General features: G+C 39.8%; 1 protein-coding gene across 1 annotated transcript; it reads left to right on the forward strand.

Annotated features, from left to right (window-relative positions):
* The first annotated feature begins 676 nt into the window (after nt 1–676).
* LOC135932211 (uncharacterized) lies at nt 677–4324 on the forward strand. The gene is made up of 4 exons (XM_065469582.1): nt 677–953; nt 3486–3720; nt 3798–3916; nt 4044–4324. Exons 1-4 carry the CDS (start codon nt 677–679, stop codon nt 4322–4324), a joined length of 912 nt encoding a protein of 303 aa, XP_065325654.1.
* The last annotated feature ends 16027 nt before the right edge of the window (nt 4325–20351 follow it).

Below are 20351 nucleotides of genomic sequence, written 5' to 3' on the forward strand. Positions count from 1 at the left end.
GCCGGTCGACCAAGATGACACCTCTCTTTTTTCCCTGTTTCGCCGTGCTGCTGAGAAGCTGCAGGTGGACTGGCCCTCTCCTCCGCCAGCTCAGAAGCCGTCGCGGTTCGCGGGTTTTTTCCTTCCACTAGAGCCTGCAACGGCCAAAAAACGGCTTCCAATGTTCCCAGACTTTGTCTGCAGTCTAACAGCGTCATGTGACAAACCTCTGTCTACCCGCGTCACTGTGCCCGGCTATGGACAGTACATGGAGTTGGACGGCGCCAAGGAGGCTGGCTTAGTTAACCCACCCCCTATGGAGCCATCTCTGGCTGCTTATCTGGCCCAGTCCCATAACCATGGTGTCGGCGGCCCCGCAACTCTGCCGTCCATGCACTGCAGATTCTCTGCTTCGCAGTTTGAGAAGACTTATCTGGCTCAGGCCGGCACTGCTAGCCCCATGAGCTCCGTCACCATGCTCTGGCGGAGCTCGGATCTCTGGTTCCTGATGACAGCCCACTCGAAGCCATTCAGGCTAGATTTGATCTGAGGAAAAGGCAGACAGAATCTCTGCGCGACATCATCACCAGAAGTCAAGCTAGCTCTGACAGGCCTGCCGCTTCTCTGGCAAGAGACCGGCGCCCACTTCTGCAGTGGATGTGCCACCAGCGGGAGCACATCCTCCGGTCCGAGCTTCATGCCAGTCGTCCTGGAGCAAAGGCCCACCCTCGGGTGCCTGGGGGGACCCAACGCCCATGAGGAAGAAGCCTCAGCCCTCCTAGCTTTGGTTCCGAGTGGAGAAGGGGTCCTGCGGCAGGGAGACACTGCTTTTACCGGTCCGTTGCCACCCAAGAGGTGCCGCTTAAGCTCTGTTCAGGTTGTCAGCCCCAGAAGGCGCTACACTTTCCTAACACTGTCTCCCAAGCACAAACCCCCTGCACACAAAATGCCTCAGGTTGTAACTCCCTGTTCAGGTGTGTTAAATGTTCAGGTAACCACATCAAGTGTTCCCACTTTTTTTCATTGTTGTGCCCCAGGAAAGGTGCCTCCAACAAAATGTGTGAATGTACATGCTCCCATGTTACAATCAATAAAGAGTGTTGTTTATTCTCAAGCAATCGCAGATACTCAGCCTGCAGGCAGAATGAGCCAGGTCAGGCAGGTGATGCATTCCCCTGCAGACACACTGGGGGGCGACAGTCTTTGGTGCTGTACACCAGTGAGATAGCATCTATATTCCAGTGGGACAGCCTCTTTTTAGACAGAGCTCTACCTGTAGTTGGATTAGCGAAGCAGATGAACAGCTGGCCACATAAACGTACATTCTGAGTGTGCTCAATGTAGGTGCGTAGCACACGCACTGTACACATTCTCACTGCTAGCAGCGAGTCCTTGGCAGCTTCCTCTCCGCAGGGACCTCCTCTCTCAGGCGGGAGGAGAAGTGGTTCATCCGCGCCCAGATCTGTGGCGCCTTCATGCTTACCTGCTGAGAGGTCAAACTTGATTGCTAAGGGTCTGCCACCTGGTGTGATAGCGACAATTCAGAGCGCTAGGGCCTCATCTACTAGAGGCTTGTACGCTTACAAATGGTGAGCATTCAAGCAATGGTGCCAGGACCACCACACTCTTCCATTTCAGTGCTCTATTGTGGACGTTTCGACATTCCTGCAGGAGCTGCTGGATAAGGCTCTGTCATTTTCGACAATTAAGGTATATTTAGCAGCTATATCTGCTTGTCATTTTGGCTTTGACGGGTGCACATCCCCTCACCATATGTTTTCTGAAAGGGGTTCACCGGCTGAGGCCTGTGCTTAAGTCCAGTGTCCCTGCTTGGAACTTGTCTTTGGTGCTGGAGGCCCTTTGTAGCCCCCCGTTTGAACCCATTAAGTCTGTGGAAATGAAATTTCTCTCATATAAGACTGCATTACTTCTCGCTTTAGCTTCGTCAAAGTGAGTGGGTGACCTTCATGCCCTGTCTGTGCATCCCTCCTGCACACAGTTCTCTCCTGATGACCACATGGTCGTATTGCTTCCAAATGCTGCCTATTTTCCCAAGTTCATGCCTGCATCTTATAGTTTGAGTTGCTGAGCTTTTGCTCCCCTCCTTTTGCATCTGAGGAGCAGAGAAGGATGCATTCTCTTTGTCCAGTACGTGTGCTACGCACCTACATTGAGCGCACTCAGAATGTGCGTTTATGTGACCGGCTGTTTGGCTGCTTTGCTAATCCAAGTATAGGTAGAGCTCTGTCTAAACAGAAGCTGTCCCACTGGATTATAGAAGTACAGCACCAAAGGTCTTGCTTTGCCCCAGGGGGTGAGAGCTCATTCCACCAGGGGGATGGGAACCTCATGAGCTCTTTTTAAAGGGGTGCCTGGAGCTGATATTTGTGTGGCAGCTAGTTGGGCATCACCGCACACTTCTGTGCAGTTTTATCGGTTGGACGTTACAGCCCCTTCGGTGGCTCATACTGTCCTTTCTGCTGAGTCTACCGCTCACTAAGGTGGTGGTGGTCCGATTCCGGTTCGGTGGCTGCTCTGCGGGGCGTGTATATATGTCCCATACTTATGTGTTGCACCGAGTGAATCGACTGGAAGGGAACGAATAGTTATGTCTATAACTTCTGTTCCCTGAAGGAGAGAAACGAGGTACAACACAAGGTGGCCCCACTGAGCAGTTTGGCTCGGTGAAGAGCGGCTATCGAACTGAGGGTTGACTGTGATCAAAGCATATATATGTGCAGGCGGGGCCGTGCGCATGTCATCTGCCTTAAAGGTGTGAATAAAGGTTTCTTCAGGCAGGACACGCGAGGCCGTGATATCCCATACGTGTTGTACCTCATTCCTCTCCTTCAGGGAACAAAAGTTTTAGACATAACTATTTGTTTTTTGCAGCTGCACTTCATCTCAGAGATAGGTTAATAAATTGGATTTAACTTAACCACAGTACTTTGACATGGGTTCTTTATAAACTTGAGTCCAACTTGAAGGGCAGGACATTTGTTTAAGGGGGCATTGCCCCGTCTTGCCCCAGGTTTAACTGGGCCCGAGCTCCACTGAAATTAAAAATTCTACCTATTAGCCAGGAGAGTTAGGTGAACTTGTGGGTCACAAGACCGAGAAGCTGAAGTCTGACACTATTCACTATGTGTTTGATTTGAACTCATCGGGTTGTATGTAGAGACCAAATGGTACAATCAACTGTCAGAGCAGGTATTCACAAAATCTGCTCAACACAGTTTTATGCAATAAAATTGTCTCTTTTCCCAAGCACATCCAAGCAGTTTACAACATGTTTCTACTGGTTATCTCGTCTCAATCACATTCCAGATAATTACTGTCTCTGAGTTTTGTTTGAGCTTGTTTATTGGAAAGGAAAAAAATAGGGAAACTTCCGTCTTTGTGATATATATCTAGAGCCCTGTGGAGGGAACTAACACAGATGAACAGAAATTTTGAAAAGATGAAGACCGCAGTCTTAACCTTATGCCTCTTCTTTCTGTGTGCAGCTGCCTTCCCTCAGCTGGATGGCCAAGCAGGCAAAGCATCTGAAGGTGAACACTCCCTTGTTGAGACACCTCAACTCTGTGCTGGGACAAATGACCAACTTTTCCTAATTTTACGAGAACTAGAAGCCAAGCTGAATAATGCTGAGAAACAGCTGGCAGATCTGAAATCATCAATCCAAGGTAAGAACATAACACAGCTGGAGGTTTTTATTCTGACATGTAAAGAACTTTATCAGTGTACTGATACAGGTTCATGTTTTGTTGTTGTCAAACCAAACAAATAATCCCATATTTTCATGCAACTCCAGGCAGCCATGTGGCATTTGGAGCATCTATCGGGAATGTTGGAAATACTGGACCATTAAATGCAGAGATCACACTGACTTACAAAAATGTCTACTTTAACTCAGGCTCTTACAACCCTGCAACAGGTAAACTTACCATAATTATACATATTCTTACATTTATGGGTTTATTTGTTAGATAAGTGCTGCATTTCTCAACTGCTTTGATTATTCTTGATGCTATATAAGCTGTAACTGTGTCCATCATCTCCAGGTATTTTTACTGCTCCGGTCAGAGGAGTTTATTACTTCAGCTTCTCTGGTCATAATATATCGACTAGACCGATGGGGCTGCGTCTGATGAAGAATGGAGAGCAGATGGTGACAGTGTACAACCATGCTGCTGGAAATCGCTATGAGACAGCCACCAATGGCATGACTCTGCAGCTGGAAGCAGGAGACCAGGTGTACATGAGGCTCCGTCCGGACACCTGGATTTTTGATAATGACAACAACCACAGCACCTTCATTGGCCATTTGTTATTCCCTCTGTAAGCTCAGACAAGCATGATTTGAATAGCAAATGTACACAGAACAATACTGACATGCAGGGTTTGGTTGATTATTTTTGGTGGTGACAGAGGTGGCAGGGTTACAGTAACAATCTACAGCTTTAGAACTTGGTGGTGGTGTCATAATTAAAACCAATATTTTATAGGTGTTTGTGTCTCAATGGAACAATAAAGTCTGAATACGTGCAGCAATTTCACTTTTCTTTTTTTTTTGTCACCTGGCTCCATTGACTCATTTTAAGGTAAACATAAATATACATTTGTGTATGTGTGTGTGTCTGTATGTGTGCTGTTTTGAGATGATTTCTTGGTCAAAATCAATAATTGAAGTATTCTGATTTAAGTGTGTGTATTTCTACTTTTTAAAATTATGTGCAAACCCATCCAGACTTGAGTTATGGTCACTAAAGTTCAAGCTACATCTGGACATGTTTGTTCAAATTATTCTGTTACAACAGCAAAGAAAAAACACATAAATAAATTTAAGAAAATGAAGCCAATAAAACGCAACAACAATTTTGATTTGTTATTAATTAATTAAGTCATAACAACTCATTATCCAAAGGTAAGTAATGTATACTATTTATCCATATTAAATATATCAAGTAGAATGATATATAATTGAATAAAAAAAAACAAAACAAATATTTTAATAACATAAAATATAAAATAAAAAAAACTCCAAATGAAATAAAATGAACAACAATTTAAATGCAAATATTAAATAACTGTAAAATTTATAATGTAGTTTTGCATGTTCTCATATTCAAATTTATTCATGAACAAAAAACATAAAAAATAACAAAAGATCATCATACAGTTCGTTCTTAGATTATCAGTATAAATGCTCTGAAGTTTGAAGAAAAATTGTCCGGGTATAAAATTATAATTTAACAAATATGGTATATTTTAGGTGAAAAAAAATGAAACAAGAGTTTGCTGGTGCTATTGTACTGACCTTTTATAAAAAAAAATAAAATCACTTTTATTTAGATAATTTTAATTTTTGTCACCTTCTCATTAGGGATTGACAAAACCAGAGGTGTCAAGTGTTTGGATAACCAAACTGAGCAGAATCGACCATATGTGAGAAATGAATGTCTGAAATAATCGTTTGTTTTTAAACTGTTTATCCAGCCAGGAGTTCAGTGAGACTGCAGCCAGTCCTCGCTGACAATCGGGCAGGACCCACTTCATGAACTAAAAAACATCAGGTACCACACCCACACAATAAAAAATCAAACATTGGAATAACGTTTAAATTAAAAGCAATCAAACTTCAAGGTTATCTAAGTTTAAAACAAACAAGCAACAGCACCGCCACACCAGGATGGTATTTATTTTTCTTTGTAAGTTAGAAAGGGAGAATAGTATATGTGGTACTTTCTGTATGTTGACACATCACATTAATTAGAATACTAGTTTCAAAGTCTTTCTGTCAATTTACAGACAATAAATCTTAAATCATTTTTGAGCTGTCATGTGTAGAGACAGAATGACATGCTTGCAGTGAAACAATAAAAAACAACAACAACAATAATGACAAATATAATAAACAGAAGTTAAGAACGCACCACTCTCATTCTGAGTTAAAACCCAAGGAGTAAAAATTAGTTTTAAGACATGAATTAAAATCAGGAAATGATTAGGGCATCGTAACACAGTCATTTCACAATTTGGGGGCAATAACTGAAAATCAATCGCCCCTGGTTTTCAGCTGGTTTATGGACCTCAGCAACCTTAAGGGAACATATGGAGTCAGCAGCTCAGATATTTATGGTGGAGCTGATCCATTAAATGTTTTAGAAACACACAGTAAAATCTTGAAATGGATCCTAAAACAAACATGGGGACCAGAGGAGGAAGGCCAGGATGGAGGAACTGTGCTAGGGATGGGTATCGTTTAGGTTTTATCCGATACCGGTGCCAAACCGGTACTTTTGAAACGGTGCCGGAGCTTAAACGGTGCTCAAACCGGTGCTTAAAGAATGGAGAACACAAAATTGGTCCAAAAACCTCTCATGTTCAGCTGTTTTTTGGGGGGTTTTTTTGTAAAAAGATAACAATGTTAGCCTTTTCTGCAGCTATAGGGCATATATGGTATCACTCTTGGCTGGAAGCAGTGCTTAAACAATGGAAAAAAACACAAACTTTGTCCAAAAACCTCTCATGTTTAACTGTTTTCCACTTTTTATTTGGTCATTTTAGCCTTTTTGGCCAGGGTGAAGGGAGTATCTGCCATCAAACAAGAAGACAGCCGCATGTAACTACGACTGTGTTTGCTAGTTCACCTTACGTGCATTAATTTAATAACGTGGTTAGCCTACTCAACGTAAATTACACATGAACAACATTAAGCTACTCACGCAGAGAAGAACGGCTGCTGCTGCCATCATCATCCTCATCATTTCTGCTACACTGGCAGGGCTAGGGGCCAGGACTCTACTCTTCGGGTTTTTGGGGGATGTTGCTAACTCCGGGTCCGATAACAGGCACCACACCCCCAGTAGATGTGCCGGTGTGAGGTCTCGCAGCAAGCTATCAAACACGGCGCATTTCTCGGCTTTAAAAAAACCCCACTATGCGTCGCCAGGTGTTTCATCGGATTTGAGGTGTTACCTCCTTTGACAGTATCACAGTACCAGCTTAAAGCACTTGTTGCAGGCTGCTGAGTTTGCATCTTTTGCTGTGAAGTACAGCCAGACTTTTGACCGCTTCGCCTTGGGCATTTTTAATCTGTAGCTCTGCTCTAAAAGAACGTCCGTACCTGGACCCGCCTACTATCCTCGGAAACGTAAAATGATTGGCTAGAATTGGCTCAGGAAAAAAAAGCACCGAAATAAAGCACCGAAATGTGCGCTGCTTTTCGGTCTGGTTACTACCGTTTATGTCAGACACCGGTACCCATCCCTAGTGCTGGCGTTTGCGAGTGTCATGTAAAAGACGGGCCGTGGCATTTTGGACTAAGTGCAGGCAAGCAAGGAAAGCTTTGGTAAGGCCGAAATAGAGAGTGTTACAGTAGTCCACACTCACACGTGTTGTGATAAAAGCATGAAACAGATGTTCAAAAATGTTAAAGTTAAAGCAGACTCGATCCTGGATGAAAGCATCAAATTACAAAAACTAGCTTTAATTACAGAATTTATCTGCTTATCTAGTATTAAAAAAAATCACAGTACCGTTTGACACCAAGGATAGTCACTGTGGATTGAACATGAAGAGGAGAGGAGCAGCCAAGACACTAAAGGTCTGAACACAATGACCTTACTTTCACTGGCATTTAAAAGATTTAACGCCATCCATGTTTTGATTTTCTTCTGACATTGTGGTAGTGGTTTAGGGGGAGCTATGTGTTAATAGACCTCTCTGCATTGAATCATACCTGTTATTAATCTCTGTCTCTTTTCCACAGCATGTCTTTATCCTGTTTTCCTTCTCTCACCCCAACCGGTCGCAGCAGATGGCCGCCCCTCTCTGAGCCTGTTGGAGGTTTCTTCCTGTTAAAAGGGAGTTTTTCCTTCCCACTGTCACCAAAGCGCTTACTCATAGGGGGTCATATGATTGTTGGGTTTTTCTCTGTATCTATTATTATAGGATATACTGTACAATATAAAGCGCCTTGAGGCGACTGTTGTTGTGATTTGGCGCTATATAAATAGAATAGAATTGAATTGAAATGAAGTGAAGTGAAGTGAATTGAACTAACATCAAAGAGAGAAAGCACAAACCAACAAGTTATTGTGTAAATAACAGGAAATGCATAAAAGTGAGACAAACAGCACACAGCAATAAGTGGAAACCTGTAAAAAGAACTAGAGAAAATACAACAAAGCTTCATTCTTGTCTGAGAGACCTACATCTGTGTCCTACCTGCCCACCCTTGACAAAACCTTAAAGACATAAACTTAGTTGTTTAATGGTTTGTATGTGTGCCGCCTCTCTTATATGCTGAAGGTAAGGATTCATCCCGCATTATAGCTCCTCTGCACCACTGCTCTCAACTTGCATTTAAGGAAATACGCCACCCTTCAGCATTTTGTACTGAGATTGAAGGATGGAGAACAGTGGAGACAAGGCATGTGTGTAAAATTTCTATTGGTTAAATAAAATACCATTCAGCTCTGTTGAAATGTCAAACTTTTGGGTCCATCTGCCCAGTGTTCAACATGACACAACCAGAGGTCAAGGTGGTCATAGTTTCTTGGTGATTTTTTTGTATCAAAATAATTTTTTGGGGATCCCAAATGTAGATCCTTTTTTAAAATTATTACAAAAATCAGTTTAATGATTGATTAAAAAAATATTAGGAAACTATCAGAAACTTTTCAGCTTATCTTAGCAAGCAGGAATTTTATTTGATTGTGACAAAGTTACAAAGTTTACCAACATAAATTTGAAATACAATAATAATACAATAGTAAAATAAAACTGAACTGTAATATAACAAGACTATTTATGATGCAAACGTTACAATTAATCGACACTGGTTTATAATTATACAGTGGATAAAGTAAGTATTGAACACATCACCAAAAGTATTTCTAAAGGTGCTTTTGACATGAAATTCTCAGCAGATGTCAGTAACAACACATCCAATGCAAAGAAATCAATCCATAAATTATGTTTATTGACCTTTAAAGTTTCATCAAAGGTCTTAATAAACAGCTAGTTTTGGCTTTAAACCCACAGCAGTTGTTGTGACCTCTTGAATAAACCTACTTTATTGTATTTTACCTTTGATACACAAGGTTTACATTATTGCTTATTGATGCAGAGATATAACTAAAACAAATGAAGCTTATGTGAACAGAGGTTAACATAGTACTAGTATGTTATACTTTTTTTTCACAGCACTGAGTCAAATTATAGGTGCTCTGCAAAAATGAAAAATGTAATCTCAAGTGTGAAAGTAAATTTTTAGTTCTCTGATCAACTTACATGTTGATTTCAAAGACTAAGCTCACCTTACAAGGCAGACTCACAGACTCTGTTCACTGCTGCTATAGGGAGGTAGGGTATAGGTGAAATTGATTCCTCTACTTACAGCTACTCCTGCTACTGATGCCAAATGAGAAGGATGCCACATTTAAAAGTTTTGCAATTTTATTTGTTGTTTTAAAAGCTACTGAGTGACATTGTGCTAAAATTAGCTCTTACTTACACAGAGGTTAACAGCAAGTGTTCATAGGGTTGAAAAATCCGGTTTTCCATTCCTTCGATCATCAATCATTCATGTTAAGACATGCAGCTGACGCTTTCAGTTATAATAGAACAGTAGAAAAGCAAGGAAATATGAAGTGCTGTGGAGAGAACAGGTTCAGATTTTTAATGACCTCTAATGTAAAGGAGAAATTTCAATTCAATTCAATTCAATGGTACTTTTATATGTATATATACTGTACTTTTATATATACTGTTAATCACAACAGTTGCCTCAATGAACTTTATTTTGTAAGTTTAAGACCTACAATAAAACAGAGAAAACAGAGAAAACCCCAACTATCAGATGACCTCCTGTGAGCAAGTGCTTTGGTAACAGTGGGAAACATCCATCCATCCAAAGGTGAGTGAAGAAGAAACACAGTGCATCATGGGAAGCCCCCAGCAGCCTACACCTATTGCAGCATAACTAAGGGAGGATTCAGGGTCACCTGATCCAGCCCTAACTATAAGCTTCATTGAAAAGGAAAGTTTTAAGCCTAATTTTAAAAGTAGAGGTAGTGCCTGTCTCCTGAATCTAAACTGGGAGCTGGTTCCACAGAAGAGGGGCCTGAAAACTGAAGACCCCAGCTCCAATTCTACCTTTAAATAAATGACCACAAGTAACCCTGCAGCCTGAGAGCAGTACTTTATTGGGGTGATACTGTACTATGAGGTCTTTAAGATAAGATGGGGCTTAATTATTCAAGACATTGTAGGAGAAGGATTTAAAATTTGATTCTAGATTTAACAGGGATCCAATGAAGAGAAGCCAAGTCCTTGTCAGTACTCTTGCTGCAGCATTTTGGATGATCTGAAAGCTTTTCAGGGAGTTTTTAAGGCATCCTGATAATGAAGAATTACAGTAGTCCAGCCTAGAAGTAATAAATGCAGATGTAGTTCTTTAGTGTCACTCTGAGACAGGATTTTTCTATTTTTAGAGAAAGCAGTCCTACAAATTTGTTTAATAAGTGCATTGAAGGACTGGGTCATAAACAACCCCAAGACTCCTCACAGTGTTACTGGAGGCCAAGGTAATGCCATCCAGACTAAACATCTGGTTAGACACCATGTTTCCAAGTTTTTAAGGGCTGAGTATGACAACCCTTAGGTTTATGTGAATTTAGAAGCAGGAAATAAGAGGGTCTGTGGTTGATTAACAAGCTGGAGTGAAGGATTGCTGCCACACTCCCTCCTCGGCCTGTGTTTTGTGGATTCAGACTATTAGTATAACTCATGGTGATCCATTTAAACTAACATAATCATTCTGCTGTAACTTGGTTTCTGTAAGTCAGAGTAAATTAATATTTTTATGAATTATTATATCATTTACTAAAAGGGACTTAGAAGAGAGAGAGTTTTATTCTTTGGTGCAGCTGAGGATGCTATGTGTTTTTTTTCTTGTTTATGTGTGTGTGGTTGTGTGTGTGTGCACGTGTTTTAAAGCTCTAACACCCCCTGCAGTTCAGTAATGTCCTAGCAGCTTCTACACATTACAGTTAAACAGAAATATTAGTATAAATTCCAGTTGATAAATTCTAGTTATTATGATGATGTCATGGGATTATTTCACATGTGATTTCTTAATTTCAGTTAAAAGAAAATCCCTCAAAAAATGGATTGTAAGATTCAGAGGTGCCTATACTCAACAAACTGTAATGCCCCTGAAGTGAAATGTATTTTCTCTGGCTTTACTCCTGGTCCTCCTCCTCCTCCTCCACACACTGTTTGCATGTCAGCAAACAGTGTGTGTCACTGTTTGCATCTCAGTATCAGGTGTTCTGACTAAAGCTGTGACGTATGATTGAACCAACAAAAACCTCCATGTCCCATCGGACCTTCCTCTTTCATTTTCCACCTCCAGCATCCACCTCTGTTTCCAAATAGAGGCACCCCTCATCACCTCTCTCCTCCTAAAATAGCCTGCTCTCTTCTCACCCCCCTCCTTTGGGATGCCAGGGTTTCAGGTTTTATGTTTTGGTTGCTCTCCTGTGTATCTGCTTTTTTTGTTAGATTGTTAGTCATCCATCCTTCACACCAACAGAAAGGGGCTCACATAGATCAGTAGTTATTTTATGATAAGTGCAAACATTATGTTGACAGCACTGCATAAAGATAACATCTCAATCTAAAAGATAACTAAAAGTTCCTGCATTAACTTTTCATAACACAATAAATATCTTTGGAGGAACATCTGTGTCTTCTTCGCTTCGTCAGCTTGCATCGTTGATGGGAGGGACTACGTCCTCAGAGGTCCGTCTGAGGACATAGAACCTGGGAAACAAGAGAGCATGATAACAGAGTGGACAGACACAAAGCCGGGATCATAGACAGGAAAACAATGACGTAACTAGAAAAATGAGAAAAAATACTAAACTCAAAATAGGAAGCGACACATTTGAAAACATAAATACTAGAACAGTAAATAAATAAACAGGAACAAGAAGTCAAATACTTCCACAAGAACAAAAGCTGAACATTACTGGAACTATAATGACACCATAACTCAAACACAAGACAAAAAAGTTCAGACACATGTATGTGCACTTAAACTGTAGAACGTAGCCATATATTTGTATGTCATTTCTTTTTGCCTTTTTTATTTTATTTTTCTTATTTGAAGGTCGGTTTTCTCTTATATCTCATTCTATTTTGAGTTCCTGCCTTCACTCCTGTTTTCCTAATCCTGCTCAGCTGTTTTTAATGACTTGCATTGTATTTGTGTCTTTCCCTTGACTATATGTAATCCTGTCTTCCCCTTTTGCTTTGTCAAAATGTCTGCAACGCTCCTCAAATCTCTTGTTTGAGTTCCTGTCTTTTTTCAGTGTGGCTTCAAGCTCCTCATTGTGGAAACCCCTAATTTTTTTGGGATTTATACTTTTTGTTCTGTTTTGTTAACAAAAATCTATAACATCTATAACTTTATTTCTTTGGTTTAGCATAAATGGCCATGGGTCTTATTTTTAATTGCATGAAAATGCAATTAAAAGTATAAAATTTCTGTCCTCCTTCACATTTCCCAAAGCCATCATGTGGACCAGTGGATTGGATTGAAGTATTTGCCAGGCCAATTCTGGCCCCTAGGCCTTATGTTTGACACCCCTGGCTTAGAATGAAAGGAGAGGACTAAAAACATGCTACTATTAATCAAACAGCAGTGATTTTTCTTTTCTTTTATCATTAGGAATGGTTGTGTTGCAAAACTTGGATATGAATCATTAGTCATCATAAGCACACTGTATATTTTGTGCTGAAAGCAGTTGTCCCTGCCAGGCACACACAGATCTCCACTGTGATTCATCAGGAAGCGAGAAGGAAAGGGAGGCAGAGGTCTGATGTTAGGATGTGAAATTGGTGTACTTACTAGCTTTCTAACTAAATAATAACTTAATGTTTTCTCACTTCTTTTTTCAGACCTAATAACAAGCTGAGATGTGCATGAGACCTAAAGAGGATCCTAAAACACAGATCTGTGTGATGTGTGACATGAAAGTGCAGAACATTCTGAACATGAACAGAGCAGAAATACTGCAGAAACAGGGGCTGATAAATTACAGTTAATTCATTTTCTGCTGAAATGAGCTGATTATAGATGCATATCAAAAACCTGCCTGATGTCAGACTGGAAAGTCAACACATTGCACTCTGACTTCTAGTTTGGTACCAGACAAATACAAAATATGACAGAGGAGTAAATCCTCGCTGGGATGACATGAAAAAAAATGTGCAAATCCATCCACTGATGTGTCGAATTTACAAATTGTATTCAATTCAAATGTGGGCTGTTTAAATGCAAACAGAAACAAGAACAGAAGAAGAAATCACATCTCTGTAGGGATAAGATTAAATAAGAATTTTTAAAAAATACCTCTTTGGTAGCAATACAGAAACACCGAAAGCATCACTGCATGCGATTTCAGCTTTTAAGCTGACGATGCCTGATTTTGGGGTTTTACTTTACAAAAGTATCTCACCCAGATTGGTGCCTAAAACTTCACCAGAATACATAAAATTAAGTATTGGCTGCTCAAATCTTCCTTAGAAGGACTGTAGCGCCCCCATTTGTGCAGATGTTGATTCCAGCAGTGCCTGCTGTTCATTGTATAGCTAAGTGTTTCCTAACTCTAATTTGTTTCACTTAGACTGAAACAAATTAGAGTTATAAATATTAGTTTTTAGAAGAAGTAAAGAAGAATGTGGGCTTTATTTATTTAATTTCTCAAAATAACTACACTGCATAACAGACTCTATCTAAAGATGAGGCTTAAGCAGAGCTAGTCTGGGAATAACTCAGGATCCTCCAGAGGAAACTGGAAAATGTTGCTGGGGAAAACGACTCTAAGCAGAGGAAAACTGCTTAGCTAAGATAAAATAAATCCCAAGTGAATCATGAATGTGAAACAGTCTTTTACTTACTTAACTTACTTAAATGTACTTGTTATTCAAGTCTAACTAACTAATTAAAAAAATAATTCCCAGAAAATGTGTTGTAATACAATGTTGTAAAACAATAAAATAACATAAAAACTTTTTTTTTAAATCCCACAGAGGTTTCGGTTGTGGTTGGATGTTTCGGAGCAACAGTAGAGGATGTTTTTCTTTAACCAGAGAGATGGTGATCAGCTTCAGAATGAAGAACATGGTCACATGACCTGTGCCTATGCTGGGACAGGATGTTGAACAGATCATTTCAGCAATGCACTCTTCCAACACATCACACAGTAAAACTGAGCTGTTGTCTGATGTTTGTTATTCTATTTTTCAGATACATTTACTGAGCCGATGTCAGTTCTGTCTTTTCAAACATTGTACTTGTTAAACATTTTCCTGTAAGTCAAGAGTAATGTTATCACTGGTCTTGCTAAAGAAAAGAGAGGAAGGCTAAAGACTGCTGCACCATGTGAGGCACCATTAAATCAACTGCTCACCTTAATTGAGTGATCACACAAAGATACAAAAACTATTTGGACCTCCCCGATTTCTTACTTTTTTGCATATTTTATCATTTAAAAACTGCATTTTGTATTTAGTAGAGTTATCTTTGTCTAATATTAAATATGAAACGTAGCATTTTAAACAGGTAAGTATGACAAATATGCAACAAACTAAGAAATCATGAAGGAAGCAAATGTTTGATTCATTTCATTGTGTCTGAACGTTCTCCTGAAAGAGAGTCCAGCGAGGACATCCAGCAGACGTTGATGTTGCATTTTTGACTTTTTCATTTTACAGCAATTTTGTAACCAAAAATAAGTGTCGGAAACAGGAACTTGTTAAATTAATAAATTATTAATAAAACCAGTGCAGAGCTGCTTGAATGCTCAGTCGAGCTACAGACACAGGTTGCTTTATGATCCACCTGCGTTAATATCACCGTTGGCTCATTTACAGGCTGTTAATATTATCTGAATACTATTAGCTTTATCAAAACATAATAACTGCACTGTATTGTGTCAGCTGCTCTGGAACAGGAAGCTCAGAGTTGAAGTTGTCACAGTTTAATCAACTCAGAGTTTATTTTGCTTACATGTTTCCATGAATAGGGCCCTCTACCCGTGCAGTTTAAAAACACAGAAAACTCCACCACGTCTGTCACTCCGTATACCCAGCTGAATTCTCTCATTTCATACAAGTATTTATAGGTGCTGAACCACACTACGTGTGTGCGTGCGTGTGTGTTGTCCTGCACGTAGTTGGACACTCACTGTGGTGAGTTTTTGGGTCTTATTTAATCATGTGCTTAACCTTTTCTCTATATGCCGATGCGTGCTGTTTGTGTTTCTGAATTAGTCACTTCCTGTTTTATTTTGTTAATCACGGTCTTTATGTGTGTCTGACAGTGTTTTTCCTTTGTGATTGTCTGTTTCACCCTTAGGGGTTTTACCTGTTCTTTGCTATTGTGTGTATTTGAAACTACTCTCACCTGCTGTGTTACCTGTTTTTGTTTGATTTTTTGTTTTTTTCCTTTGACTGTCTGCCAGCTGTTTCAGACTCTTTGTGCATCGTCTCCTTTGAAAGTACAAATGCGGTTAATTTGCTTTTGCCTGAACCTGCTGTCTCCTGCTTGTTGCATGTTCGTCCAAATCTATATAACGTTAGGCATGTACATGTTGTAGTTCAGGATATAAACGTGCATCATAAACACATTGATGTTGAAATACAGAGATCTTTGATCTGATGATGGCACTAGACGAAGCCAGGGGATGACTGTGCTGAGGAGGGGTGTAAATTAGTGCAGCACATGTCGTGACAGTCTAGCCACATAGAGAAATTTGAGTGAAAATGCAAATGTAATCAAACTGTAAGATGTTGAAACACAGTTCAGAGGATATGTGAAGCGCTCCACTCACAGCTACATTTACATCTTCACATTTAGGTAAAAAACAATCTAAAAGTGTGAAAATAAAGAATATAAATTAAAGATGTCCTATATATGACCAAGATTTTTTTTTGACCAGCATTTCTGAACTTCCATAACATTAATACAATAAATGAGTGAGTGCAATCAGCTGTTTGCATATTAGCCTTAGAGTTAAGCTCTTGAGCCAGAAATGATTAACTTGCTCAAAAACCCCTTTGTACAAAAGTTTTTATATTTCCATTTTCCACAAATTAAACAAAGAAAATGGGATTTAGTGGACTTTTGTTTAGTTTCTTCTTGTGTGAAGTTATGATGCTCTGCTTATCTAACCAGCTCATTTTTACAGGCAGATGTGAGATTGGTACAGTGCATCCAGAAGGTACTCACAGTGCTTCTCTTGTTCCACATTTTGTCATGTTACAGCCTTATTTCAAAATAGGCTCATTTCATTTTTCACCTCAAAATTCTACACAAAATACCCCAAAACGACAACATGAGAAATGTTTTCTTGAATTCTTGCAAATTTATTAAAAATATAAAAACAAAAAAAGAACATTTTCATAAGTATTTACAGCCTTTGCTCAATCATTTGTTTAAGCACTTTTGACAGCAATTATACTGCCTCAAGTCTTTCTGAGTATGATGCTACAAGCTGGGCACACCTATTATTGGGCAGCTTCTCCTGTTCTTCTTTGCAGAACCATTCAAGCTCCATCAGGTCGCAGACTTTTTTAGAGTTCAATAGCATTTGAATTCTAAAAAAGATGTTCGATAGCGTTTAAGTCTGGGATCTGACTGGTCCGCATAAGCACATACATAGAGTGCTCCTACAGCTATTCTTTTGTTATCTTAGCCTTGGTTGTTCTCCTGTTGGAAGATGAACCTTCGAGATCCAGAGAACTCTGGAGCAGGTTGTCATCAACGATGTCTCTGTACATTGCTCCACTAATCTTTTGCTCTACCTTGACTAGTCTCTCAGTTCCTGCTCCTGAAAACCAAACAGCACATCGTGATGCTGCCAGCACCATGCATCACTGCAGTTATGGTATTGGCCACGAGATGAGAAGTGCATGGTTTCTTCTAGACATGACTTTTGACTCTAGCTGCTTTCTGGCATTCAGGCTAAATAGCTCAGTCTTTGTTTCATCAGACCAGAGAATTTTGTTTCTCATGGTCAGCAGGTTTTTCAGGTGCCTTTTGGGAAACTCCAGGCAGGCTGTCATGTGCCTTTAACTGAACAGTGACTTCTGTCTGGCCACTCTATCATACAGGCCTGATTGGTGAAGTGCTACCTTCTGGAAGGTTCTCCTCTCTCCATAGAGCAACGCCGGAGCTTTGTCAATTACCATTGGGTTCTAAACCCTTTCTACCCTGATTGCTCAGATTGGCCGGGCAGCCAACTCTAACCCAGAGTCCTGGTGGTTCAAAACGCCTTACATGGGTGATGGATGCCACTATGTTGACTGGGGCCTTTAATGCTGTAGAATGTTTTCTGTACTCTTCCCCAGATCTGTGCATCAATAAAATCCTGCCTCGGAGGTCTACAGACAATTCCTTGGACTAGTTTGTGCTCTGACATGCACTGTGAACTGCGGGCCCTTATATAAACAGGTGTGTGCCTTTCCAAATCATGTCCAATCAACTGAATTTACCACAGATAGACTCCAGTCAAGTTGTAGAAACATCTCACCAGTGATCATTGGAAACAGGATGCACCTCAGCTCAATTTTGAGTGTGAATAGTTATGTACATGTATACTTTTAATAAACTTGCAAGAAATGAAAGCAGACCTGTTTTCATTTTGTCATTTTGGGGTTTTGTGTGTAGAATTTTGATGTGAAAAATGAATTTAATCAGTTTTGGAATAGGTCTGTAAAATGACAAAATGTAGAACAAGTGAAGAGCTGTGAATACTTCACAATCAATCCTAGCATGCAAAAATTTTTTATCTAAATTAAAGTTCAGATCGTAAAGATATAAAATTGTATGATCTTTAATATTTATGCTGAAATGTGAGAACTGTTGTCACTGTAAGCTATCCATAAAAACACTAAACAGAATACCACTGAAAAAACAGGAGAAGAGATGAAAGCAAACTCTCTGGGCTCACTCTGAAAGTGTGTGTCTGTGTCTCATTTGTCACAGTGGTTCAAGTTTATGTGATTCAGTGGTTTAACAATAATACAGACATTAAAGCCCTTCATTCAGCTACTGTGAGGTGTTTGCAGTGATTCCAGGAAGGAGTGTTTGCAGTGGCTGGAAGGTGGTTTAATTGATCCAGCTGAGTGTTCCAGTTTGTCTGTCCAAACAGCTTACCGATAACCAACCACGATAACAGCAAATTGGTGTCATATGATCGTACCGACTTCTTCTCATATCAAATCACAGAAAGCACTGCACTGCAGGCACCACAGTCACACAAGTGCAATGTTTCCACCCATGCCCCAGCCCTTTACTCTGCTTAATTCTCTATTTTGGTTTGGTTTTGAAAATTATGTAAAACTTATTTCTTGGAACATTACAAAACTGAGGTCATGCCCTGTGTGTGCCTTGTGTGCACCTAGGGGGGAACAGACTGTGACAATAAGCTACTATTTCTAAATAACAAAAAGGAACTGATTGCCTTTTTCAGCATTTCATAGATCTGAGGTGAATCTGCACAGGAAGCAACAGTTCATCCACCCTTCCTGTCATTCTACATGCCAAAAAAAAGCCCAACATATGTGTCAGCTCATAACTTTCAGCTGTAGAACTTGCAGGAGATAAAGTGAGCTTGCATGTACTACATTTATTTTACTTTGCCAGGCAGCTTGTGAAATTGAGGATGAAGAGTGTGCTTGTGCAACAGCAGTAAGAAATGGTGTCAGGGTTTAGGCAAACCTCCAGCTCTGGGTTGCACTTCAACAGCTGGAAAAGTGTATTTGTTATTTTAGCTTTATATAATTTATACACAGTCAGATAAGCAAAAACAAATGTGATTTGACTGTGGCAACCTGTATTTGCAGCATTGTCAAGTTTCTGTTTCAGGCATTTATGCATAGTGGATTCTATAGTCCACCAGACTGATAAACCTGCCAGGTCATGTGACTAAATCCCTGCAGGTGTGAAACTAATCTGAGAATCATGGCAAAATGGGAAAACACCTCAGACTGATTCTCCCATTGTAACACCACTAAAATCTGCCCATGTTAACTCGTTACTTCATCATCTGAGGTTTTACCATAACCACTGATCAGTGTGTACACAGCATATTGTTATAACTGGGATTTGTGCACTTAGTTGTAAGGTGCTTTATATTGTAGCTTAAAGACCCTACAATAATACAAGAAAACCCCAACAATAATATGACCCCCTATGAGCAAGCTTTTTTTTGGTGACAGTGGGAAGGAAAAACTCCCTTTTAAAAACTCCCTTTTTGAGCCTGGTTCTGCTGGAAGCTTCTTCCAGCAGAACCAGGCTCAGGTAGGGGCAGCCATCTGCCATCCATACACACTGGTCTTTAATTTTGCACATTTACATAACATGTGGAACAATATGACCATGTTGGGCCTTTAAAATATTGGAGCTTTTCTGAGGAAAACTCTTCAACAGCTGTACATACGCTGCTTGTTTTATAAGTGCTTACAAACCAAAATGACTGTGACCCCTTGGATTCACTTAACACTGAGTACTTATTTTATACAGTGATTTTCAGCTGAAGAGTTAAACTCCAGCTTTTACATAAATGAAAGCGAGTAAAATGTCTGTTTCCATTAGACGTATGTAGAAGTATGAAGCTTTTACTTATATAATATGTACTAATGACGTCCCTCTAACAGGCCGTGAGGGGCTTTAGCTGGAGTATTTTACACATGTGAAAGAAATACGAGAGTTAAATATGTGTAAGAAAATCATTTAGTAGTGATGCAAGGTATTACACTAAATCAGTCTGACTCCTCACCTTGGACTGATTTTTGTGTTGTCCGCTTTTAATATAAAAAAGTGAATATAGAAAAACCTGATGAAAGTATTATCAGATTGATCTTAGTTGCCATTTTTACAGTAAGTTCACATTCTTTTGTGTTCATGTTCTGATTGGCTGAATTGAGTCATAACTCATTTTAAAGTAACATTTTTACAGTCATTATTTAAAAAAACATGTCCACCACTTATTTATAAATAATCACTGAGATGAACATGAACTGTAAACTTCAGTAGAACTACAGGACTGCATTTTGTGAATTATAAGTAAATGCTTTACTGGCCCAGATTCTGATGACAGAGGCAGCAACAGCAGACAGTATGTATTTTTACAAAAGGGAACATTTTCTTTAAATAGAACCTGAATAGTGCAGGCACATTCTCAAATTTGTTTTCCTAATTTGACCATGAAGTTTTGTGGTTTCTGGACATTTATTACAACAGCTCATTGGGCAGACTGAGAAAGACTTACCAAATGTCATTCTTGAGC

Source organism: Pelmatolapia mariae, linkage group LG18 (genome assembly GCF_036321145.2).
Source record: "Pelmatolapia mariae isolate MD_Pm_ZW linkage group LG18, Pm_UMD_F_2, whole genome shotgun sequence".
In the NCBI taxonomy this organism is placed as follows: domain Eukaryota; kingdom Metazoa; phylum Chordata; class Actinopteri; order Cichliformes; family Cichlidae; genus Pelmatolapia; species Pelmatolapia mariae.